We start from the raw sequence: 10,923 nt of genomic DNA, 5'->3' as shown, positions 1-10,923 counted from the left end.
TTCCGTTATAAGAAATGTAGTTGCAATAATTAAATTATAAGCAGAAATAAATTTTTGCAATTTAATTAGTTCCGTTATAATATTATTCATTGATTTATTCATATGTATTTGAAAATATAAAACAATTAAATATTTTTAAACTTATTCTAATTTTAATCACCCAGTTTATATTCCCATCTGTAATTCACATCTTCAGAATTTAAATATAAATAGTACTTTCTCTTACAAACCTTTTTTCTAGTTATCTTCTTTTATGGAATTTGATTGTAACATTTTCTTAAAAAAAGAATTTATTAATTAATACCCGAGTTTTCAACAATTAAAAGGAAGATATAAAAAAATGAAAGAAAATAGTAGGAAGAAAAAGTATGAAAATAGATAACAAATATTATTTATTGATTAAGATGTATTTCTAATAATTAAATAGGAATATTATTTCCTTTAACATTTTTGTGTTCAAAAATTATTGCTACAAATTAATTACAACCTTTCCTTACACTCTTGGATGCAAGAATTCATCACATTGTCCACAAGATCATTAACACCTACAAGAAAATAAAGTCAATGGTCAAAATCAAAAGCAAACAAAGTCAATGATCAAAATAAAAAAAGAATGAAATCAAATATAGAGAAAAAAATACATAAAATCATGAAAAGAAGAAAATAATTTTAGAATACTTACCATTCTTTGTGGCAATGGACTTCATTAGGTGACAACCAGTAATACAATTGTAAACAGGATGAGAGGATATTTTACTACAGCTTGATTTACAATCCCTCATACATTTATCATATACTTCAGGAAATGGTTGTTCTTCACATTTTATTTTACACTTCACATTGCACCAAAAATTAGCTTCAGCAAAACTTGTTAGAATCATAACTGTCATTATAACTCCAATAATTTTTATTTCAAATTTCCCCATAACTCTTCTCTAAATCCTCACCCAAAATCTCAAATTTGTATGCAAAATGAGATCTCACTTGCAATGTCTCATGAAAGCTAAATATGAATTTATAGAAAAAAGAATTGCTACATTTTCTTACTTTTAAAAGAAAATATTTAGTAATAAAATATATTTTAGTAAAAAGTATTAATAATTTATTTATTATTTTCTACTATAAGAAATATCTATTAGTAAAATATATTTTAATATAAAGATATTAATAATTTATGTATTATTTACTGATATAATGAATATCTATAACTATATATAAAGGGGATTCCCTCTTTTGTGTCCACATTTCATAATTCCAACTTTACCCTTTATAATTTAATTATTTATTAAATTTTTAAAAATTAGCGGTTACTTTTACAAGTTTTTATAAAATTATTTACTTATTTCCTTTTTCTTTTTTTCTCTTACTATTCATCAACAGTTATTTTTCTCTTATTTTCTCCGTACATTTTATTTTATTTTTTATAAATATACTTTTATTTTGTTTATTAAATTAATAACATTACAATATCATCAATTATTAATATAATTCAAAAAATGCGTACACACAGGTGCGATAGCGCCTGTGTTTACACTAGTATGTATAATGAATGTTGCGTTTTGACTATCTATCATATTTAAAAAATAGTTTGTAAATATTATGTTCAGAACATTTATTTAATATTATTTAAATTATAGATTTTGGGAAATCTTTTATATTAAAATAAATATTTATATATAGATCAAAATATATTTAATTATTGTTTAAATTTAGAAAATTAAAATATACATATGGTTAATATTTTGTTATATACATTAATAAGCTAAAAGAAAAATTTCTCCGTATAGAATATTTTGTATATCTGTTATATTTTCAAAATCACGAAAATGCTAACATACTAAAACTGATTTAATTGATATATATATATATATATATATATATATATATATATATATATATATATATATATATATAAATCACGAAAATGCTAACATACTAAAACTGATTTAATTGATATATATATATATATATATATATATATATATATATATATTATGTATATATATATACTAGGGTAAACATAGGACAATAGCGCCTGTGTATGCATTTTTTAAATATGCGTGATATTATATTAGTAGGTGATAATATTGTTGTAATGTTACTGATGTAACGTCCCATTTTTTATAAATAAACTTACTTCAGTGACACGTCACACGAAATGATAATGAGTAGAGATGCGGAGTAGGAATTCACTCCTTAAAGATATCCAAGAGTTATGAAAAAGGAAACGTCAGGGCATACCACGATGTCAAACAAGATAAAATACGAGGTCTAAAGTAACAGGAAACACAGTACAAACAAATAATACATGGGCCATAGCCCTAGCAAAAGACATAAAGTAGAAGCTCAAGTCCAGTCGACTAAGCAGCAAACCATCACCTCCCGGTTGACCACGGGTGTTCCTCGCATCTGCTCACATCAACAAGTTGATGATCATCGCAAAAGAGAAACCCACACAGCAGAACACACAACAACAGAAGGGTAAGCTAGAGCCCAAAATATATTTATCATGCAATCAGATACATCGCCACAATCCAATACACATATATCATCTAATCATGTTATGACTTTTCAAAGCAATACACTAAGACTCGACTCGACTCATCCAGATACATATAACCTGGTCGGATTCAACAGATGCTTGTACTTGTGGTGGATACCTCTGCTCACCCCCGAGCTGCTCACCCCCGAGCTAAGTGTTACAATGAATCAATTCCCTCACACACAAGGTTGGCCCTTAATGAGTTTCAGGCCTCCTGCTACTCTCAGCACATGAGTTAGTCCGCTCTAAGTGAGACTAACTGACTCCTTAGAGTGTCAGGATGCAATCCTTACCAAGTTATATAGATGGGGCACCACCATGATCACCCACTATCAAGAGCCATGGAATTACGTCTCGACCACTGAAGCACGACCCTGAAGTCTCACCTAGAAACTCCAAGGAATTATGCACTGACTCATACTAGATACATTCATACAATCAAGTAACAATAATCATGCATTCGAACCTCGTGTCCACATTTGAAACCAAATTCCCATTCATATTCCATGTTGTACCATACCACCTGTAACATCCCATCTGGATATTACGAATTTAAATAATAAAACAAAAACATAATAATAATACTTCATTTATTTTAAATTATTTCCCAAAAACTGTGGGAATTTAAAACTTTATTACATTAATAAAACCAAATCCAAACCAAATATTTATTAAACATAATACATTATCAACTCAGTCTCATTACAAAGACAAGTTCTATAGTTCAAATAATTACAAGAAAATCCTTAAAATTCATAAAAAAATGATAAAATGATGCCATAAAGTTTCCCAACTAGCCCACGCTCCAGCTCTACGCTCCACCAGTACCACCTGCAACATCATCTGCTCCCGTGTACCGCGTACACGATCATCGTCAAACACACGCAAATAGGGTGAGCTAAAGGAATATAAACATATGCAACAATTTATATAACCAAAAGACACATATTAAAGGAACTCCATCCTTTGGTCTCATCACACATGGCCACCACCATGTAATCCATGTTCTACGTCTTTCGTTGATAATCTCAAGCTATCGTTGTTGTCCAACCTACAAGCCACCACTTGTAGAACACATGCGGGAACACTTGTTATTCCAAGCCACAACTTAAAGAATGCTCATATTACCCTCCATCCTGAGCCACAACTCCAGGAACACTCCAACATCTGACCCTTGAGATATCGCCCAAAGTCTCGTAGACCACGCAAATCCAACGGAAGCAAAACACAGTGTCTGCTTCATCAAAAATCGCTTGGTGCTCCACACGAGTCTCCAAGCTCAAAGGCTTCCAGACCGCCTGGCGGGGGACACGTGCTGCCAGGCGCCAAGTGCCTCTAATGCTACTGTTTCCACAAGCATCGCCTGGCGGGACAACCCTTATCGTCAGGCGCAATACGCTTCAATTCTCTACTGGTTTTGTAGCCATCACTTGGCGGTCAAACACCATTGCCAGATGCTACACCAGTACTTGCGCAAAATTAGTTTTTAAGCACCCAAAACAAAGTAAAATCAATCCATTCCCATTTCATATACATTCTCCCCCTTTAAACCCATGCTAGCATTCAATTCTAACTTATGAATAACGCATGCTCAAACAAGTATAAGAAACATCATTCTAACAATTTAAGCACATGATCCTAGGCACCAATGCAAATTAATGTTGACACACATGCATTCACCAATAACCAATTCTCCACATGTGACTAACCCAAAGGGACATTCAAATTGATAGAGACTTACCACATAATCCAATCATGCTTCATTAGAAGTTACTTGAAATTATCCAGAGCTTATTCATGTATTTTAAATACTCCAAAATCAGCAATATTAAGTAACGTATACCTCTAGCTGCTGACCTCCAAATCAAAGCTCCACCGTTCAAACTGGGGAACTACATGTTGTGGAACACATGTCTAAATTTCACCTAAATCGGACGGTTAACGAACCGGTAAATGTAGTTTTACAAAAACTGTGCAAACCAAAAAAAATGGTGGCGCCTAGCGCCCAAAAATGAGAAAAGTGGCGCCTGGCGGGACTATACTACCACCGAGCGGTTCCTGTTCCGCGAAAACTACGAAAAATAACATTTTTCATGAATCAGATCACCACACATCACTGGTACGGCGCCTGGCGGCCAAATGGGTGCCGTTAGGCGGTTCCTACAGTTCCAGGAATTTTGCAGCTCTTCCCTTACGCCTGCGAATCTCAACCAGCCCAACCATCCCGATTTCCTTCAATTTCAACTCAATACTCACCATTGAAAGATTTAGGATCACAATTCATCCCTTAAAACTTTTAATCGACGAAATTCCATTAATATTATACATTCAATTTAGTCCATCTCTAAATTCCTAATTTCACAAACCCTAACACGATGTCCATGAGGTTCTCTTCCAATTTAACCACCAACCATGTATGATTCATTGGAATACAACTAGTAATCATTCTCACATAGTGAGAACAACCTCTTTCCCCCGATTAGAATCATCCCCACACACCCAGAACATTAAAATCGAACCAAAAGCTCGCGTCGCCTGGCGGGTCAATCACCACCGCCAGGCCCTTCATCTAGAAAACCCAGAATTTGGTTGAACAGCAAGCACCACCTGGCGGTCCAGTTTGTGCCACTGGGTGGTTCCACTTGAAACCTAGAAAAACACACACAAGCATATGCGTCGCCTAGCGGCAGTTCGTCGCCCGCCAGGCGGTCTCTGGGAATTTTCCAAAAACACAAAATCCAAAAATAATATACGGTAAAGAGCATACACAATCATGCTATAATTCATGTAATTATTCAAAAACATAAATAAACGTGATCCAGCTTCCCTAACCTGGTTTCTTTGCCAAATTCTTGGAATTTATTCAAGTCTTTGGGCACCAAAAGTCCAGCCCTTGACTCCTTCCAACTTGCTTCTAATCTTCTAAAATTGTTCTCTAATTCACTCTCAATGGCTGTTTTACATTTCTTTTCTCAGCCTCCTTAGTTTCTCTCACACAGCTATAGGGTTCTTTTGTCCCTTCAATTTCATACAAAAAATAAATTTGGCAAAAAAGAAAGTTTAATTTGGTTCTAGCAAGGATCGAACCCCTAACCATGTCAATGCCAAATCCATATGTAACCATCAAACCAATTCATGTTTCTTGATAATTTCTATAAGTATGAGATTATATTATCCCTCTTCACGAGAAACATATTACTAAAATTAAATATTTAAAATAACACTTAAATAGCATGCATATGATTTGAACTCAAGTCCTCTCAATCCAATAAAGTACTCTCAACCCCTTGAGCTAGTACTTTTCCATGTCATAAACCTTAACTTTAAGTGCCATAAAGGCTCCACTACCCGTATTTATTACATAATTATTTATTTACTTATTTAAATTTTACAGGTCTTACATTCTCCCCACCTTAAAAAATTTTCGTCCTCAAAAATTGAGGTCACCCATAAAAAATGCAAATAGAACTGCCTCAACTCCCTTTATCTTGAAATTCTCCCTTCCTGGTCTCTACCTTTTTTTTTAGAATTCACCTCATACATTTCCCCACTTTTCCTTATGCGTACTCGCATCTTTGATCAAAATATTTTCTCAAAGGTCCTACTCAACCCTTGCAAAACAACATATCAAGTTTGGCCTTGATTCTGTAGTTAACCACTACAGATAACACACACATATCACAAAACAAACGCAAACCTAATAAGAAAGGCATAGGAGACAAACTCAACCTATCACTTTTCTCCCTTTTTACCAAAACCTTTAGAATTAAGAAAGGAAACTATCTCAGATATAGTCATGAGTGTGCACCTTCATCACCCTACCAAGACATTTTCTATTCTTAATACTTCCAATTCACAAGTTCCTTTCCCTGCGCACCAATGCTTCTTGGAAGGAACCTCTCCCCTTGTGCACCAACGCCTCGGGAAGGACAAGTAATACCTCTTACCTGCTCGCCAAAACCCAATAAGAGCATTACTTTTCTTAGGTCTTATAAGCAATTACCCTTGCCTGCTCACCAAAACCCAACAAGAGTGCCACTCTTACCTGCTCACCAAAACCTGGTAAGAGCGCTGCCTTTACTAAGACCAATAAGCAAAACCTCTTGCCTGCTCATAAAAACCCAGCAAGAGTATCACCCTTACCTGCTCACCAAAACCCGGTAAGAGCGTTGCCTACCTTGAGACTCACAAACAACAATCCTTGCCTACTCACCAAAACCCAGCAAGAGTCCACCTCTTACCTGCTCACCAAAACCCGGTAGGAGCGTTGCTTCTCCTAAGTCTCACAAACACGACTCTTGTCTGTTCAACAAAACCCAACAAGAGCCCAACCCTTACTTGTTCACCAAAACCCAGTAAGAGTACCACCCTTACCTGCTCACCAAAACCCGGTAAGAGCGTTGTTTCCATTAAGAACCATAAGCAACAACTTTTGCCTGCTTACCAAAACCCAGCAAGAGTATCACCCTTACCTGTTCACCAAAATCTGGTAAGGACGTTGCTTTTCCTGAGAATCACAACAACCACCCTTTTCTGCTCATCAAAACCCGGCAAAAGCCTACCACTTACTTGTTCAACAAAACCCGGTAAAAGTGTTGCTTCTCTTGAGTCCCCACAAATACAACTCTTGTCTATTCAACAAAACCCAACAAAAGTCCCACCCTTAACTGTTCACCAAAACCCGGTAAGAGCATAACTTTTCCTAAGCCTCACAAGCAACATTCCTTGCCTGCTCAATAAAACCCAGCAAGGACATTGCCACTAAGCTTAGGTCAAAGTCTTACAGTAACCCAAAATTCCATTTTACCCGACTCTCCAAGTCCTAAGGGTAAAATAGCAACTCCTTTTACTCGACTCTCCCTAGTCTTATGAGTAAAAGTACAACCTAGTTTTAAAGGTATGAAAGAGTTTCAAGCATGCATCATACAAACTAGAATAACATGTTTCACTACTCCAAAAACAAACAATTCAGACTTTACCTCAATGTTATCGTGGCACTTCAAACTCCCTCTCGTTCAGGGCAAGATTTCGCGTAATGACTTGGCTTGCGACAATTGTAACACTTCTTCTCTTTCAACTTTACTCCTGAAAGTTCTGGACAAACTCGCCGAAAATGGTCTCCCCCGCACTCGAAACATTTCACTGTCCCTCGTCCTTCATGTTGAGGTTTGGTGTAGGGTTTCTCTTGTCGTTTCTCATTGATGCTACTGTTATTAGGATGTGCCCTCATGACCTGACTTGGACCCTTCTCCAGTTGTTCCACCATTTTTACCTGTTCCACCAAAACAGGGAACTCTCGGATCCTTAGAGGTACGAGGAATCGATGCAACTCATGGTTTAGACCGCCCTCAAATTTTCTACAACGCCATTCTTTTGTGACAGCCTGCGAGTAGAACCTCGCCAAGTACTCGAAAACTTTTTAGTATAGGCCTGCACCGTCATAGTCCCCTGCTGCAAAGTAAGAGATTTTGCTTCCCTCTCATATCTGGCGTCGTCAGGAAAGTATTTCTCCAAGAATTGTGCCCTGAAATTAGTCCAAGTCACCTGCTCTTCACGAGTCTACATCAGCTGTTGCATCCCCACTCACCAGTACTTAGCGTCTGCCACAAGAAGGAATGTGACAAAGGTCAACTTCTGTGCATCAGTGCACCCGATCGCTTGACATATCTTCTCACACTCCCTCAGCCATGCATCTGCCTCGTCCAGGGTGGCCTTGCTAGTGAACTTAGCTGGCCTATGCCTCATGAAATCTTCCATAGTCACGGGATGAGTAGGTGCGACTCTGATTCTGGGTTGTGCTGCATTAGGCTGCATCGCGTCCACCATCCAATGAATCGCATGTCCAATCTCATCAGCCCCAGTATTATCCCTCCTTCTTTTGTTTGCCAAAGCTTGGGCACGCCACATTTCAGTTGGATTAAACCACACAACTTAAGTCATGACTATGCAAGCAAAAGGCTTAACACAAAAGAATTAACACACTGACTCATAAGCAGAACACGATAAGCTCACTCCCCATAGACCCCAAAAATCTTTTGAAAACCATTGCTCTGATACCAAATGTAACATCCCGTTTGGATATTACGAATTTAAATAATAAAACAAAAACATAATAATAATACTTCATTTATTTTCAATCGTTTCCCAAAAACCGTGGGAATTTAAAACTTTATTACACTGATAAAACCAAATCCAATCCAAATATTTATTAAACATAATACATTATCAACTCAATCTCATTATAAAGCCAAGTTCTATAGTTCAAATAATTACAAGAAAATCCTTAAAATTCATAAAAAATGATAAAATGCTACCATAAAGTTTCCCAACTAGCCCACGCTCCGGCTCTACGCCCCACCAGTACCACCTGCAACATCATCTGCTCCCGTGTACCGCGTACACGATCATCGCCAAACACACGCAGATAGGGTGAGCTAAAGGAATATAAACATATGCAACAATTTATATAACCAAAAGACACATATTAAAGGAACTCCATCCTTTGGTCTCATCACACATGGCCACCACCATGTAATCCATCTTCTACGTCTTTGGTTGATAATCTCAAGCTATCGTTGTTGTCCAACCTACAAGCCACCACTTGTAGAACACATGCAGGAACACTCGCTATTCCGAGCCACAACTCAAAGAATGCTCGTATTACCTTCCATCCTGAGCCACAACTCCAGGAATACTCCAGCATCTGTCCCTTTAGATATCGCCCAAAGTCTCGTAGACTACGCACAGTGTCTGCTTCATCAAAAATCGCTTGGTGCTCCACACGAGTCGCCAAGCTCAAAGGCTTCCAGACCGCCTGGCGGGGGACACGTGCTACCAAGCGCCAAGTGCCTTTGATGCTACTGTTTCCACAAGCATCGCCTGGCGGGACAACACTTATCGTCAGGTGCAACACGCTTCAATTCTTTACTGGTTTTGTAGCCATCACTTGGCAGTCAAACACCATCGCCAGATGTTACACCATTACTTGCGCAAAATTAGTTTTTAAGCACCCAGAACAAAGTAAAATCAATCCATTCCCATTTGATATACATTATCCCCCTTTAAACCCATGCTAGCATTCAATTCTAACTTATGAATAACACATGCTCAAACAAGTATAAGCAACATCATTCTAACAATTTAAGCACATGATCCTAGGCACCCATGCAAATTAATGTTGACACACATGCATTCACCAATAACCAATTCTCCACATGTGACTAACCCAAAGGGACATTAAAATTGATAGAGACTTACCACATAATCCAACCATGCTTCATTAGAAGTTACTTGAAATTATCAAGAGCTTATTCATGTATTTTAAATACTCCAAAATCAGCAATATTGAGTAACGTATACCTCTACCTGCTGAGATCCAAATCAAATCTCCACCGTTCAAATTGAAGAAATACATGTTGTGGACTACATGTCAAAATTTCACCTAAATCAGACGGTTAACGAACCGGGAAATGCAGTTTTACGAAAACTGCGCAAACTAGAAAAAATGGTGGCGCCTAGAGCCCAAAAATGAGGAAGGTGGCGCCTGGCGGGACTATACTACCACCGAGCGGTTCCTGTTCCTCGAAAAATATGAAAAACAGCGTTTTTCGTGAATCAGATCACCATACATCACTGGTATGGCACCTGGCGGCCAAATGAGTGCCGCCAAGCGATTCCTGCAATTCCAGCAATTTTGCAGCTCTTCCCTTACGCCTGCGAATCTCAACCAGCCCAACCATCCCGATTTCCTTAGATTTCAACTCAATACTCACCACTAAAAGATTTAGGATCACAATTCATCCCTTAAAACTTTTAATCGACGAAATTCCATTAATATTACACATTCAATTTAGTCCATCTCTGAATTCCCAATTTCACAAACCCTAACATGATGTCCATGAGGTTCTCTTCCAATTTAACCACCAACCATGTATGATTCAATGGAATACAACTAGTAATCATTCTCACATAGTGAGAAAAACCTTTTTTCCCCGATTAGAATCATCCCCACACACCCAGAACATTAAAATTGAACCAAAAGCTCGTGTCGCCTGGCGGGTCAATCACCACCGCCAGGCCCTTCATCCAGAAAACCCAGAATTTGGTTGAACAGCAAGCACCACCTGGCGGTCCAGTTTGTGCCACTGGGTGGTTCCACTTGAAACCTAGAAAAACACACACAAGCATATGCGTCGCCTAGCGGCAGTTCGTCATCCGCCAGGCGGTCTCTGGGAATTTTCCAAAAACACAAAATCCAAAAATAATATACGGCAAAGAGCATACACAATCATGCTATAATTCATGTAATTATTCAAAAACATAAATAAACATGGTCCAGCTTCCCTAACCTGGTTTCTTTGCTAAATTCTTGGAATTTATTC

The 10,923-nt window shown here is 37.5% G+C and overlaps 1 protein-coding gene across 1 annotated transcript; it reads right to left on the bottom strand.

Annotated features, from left to right (window-relative positions):
• Positions 1-7,541: 7,541 nt before the first annotated feature.
• Positions 7,542-8,449, bottom strand: LOC146880961 (uncharacterized). The gene is made up of 3 exons (XM_085669193.1): positions 8,130-8,449; positions 7,904-8,066; positions 7,542-7,814 (listed from the first exon to the last, which is right to left on the bottom strand). The coding sequence occupies exons 1-3, from the start codon at positions 8,447-8,449 to the stop codon at positions 7,542-7,544; spliced, it is 756 nt and encodes a 251-aa protein (XP_085525319.1).
• Positions 8,450-10,923: the final 2,474 nt, after the last annotated feature.

The sequence above is a fragment of the Vigna unguiculata genome, chromosome 11, assembly GCF_037176805.1.
Source record: "Vigna unguiculata cultivar grain cowpea cultivar isolate G323 ecotype 2 chromosome 11, ASM3717680v1, whole genome shotgun sequence".
Taxonomy (NCBI): Eukaryota; Viridiplantae; Streptophyta; class Magnoliopsida; order Fabales; family Fabaceae; genus Vigna; species Vigna unguiculata.
This window is presented reverse-complemented; position numbering and strand designations above follow the sequence as displayed.

What these genes read in the sequence shown, in the direction of transcription:
- LOC146880961 (XM_085669193.1), bottom strand. Translation starts at nt 8,449, where the DNA reads ATGTGGCGTGCCCAAGCTTTGGCAAACAAAAGAAGGAGGGATAATACT. An exon ending in GTGGCAGACGCTAAGTACTG is followed by an intron (nt 8,067 to 8,129) that starts GTGAGTGGGGAT and finishes GACTAATTTCAG; the next exon opens with GGCACAATTCTTGGAGAAAT. An exon ending in TGTCACAAAAGAATGGCGTT is followed by an intron (nt 7,815 to 7,903) that starts GTAGAAAATTTG and finishes TTGGTGGAACAG; the next exon opens with GTAAAAATGGTGGAACAACT.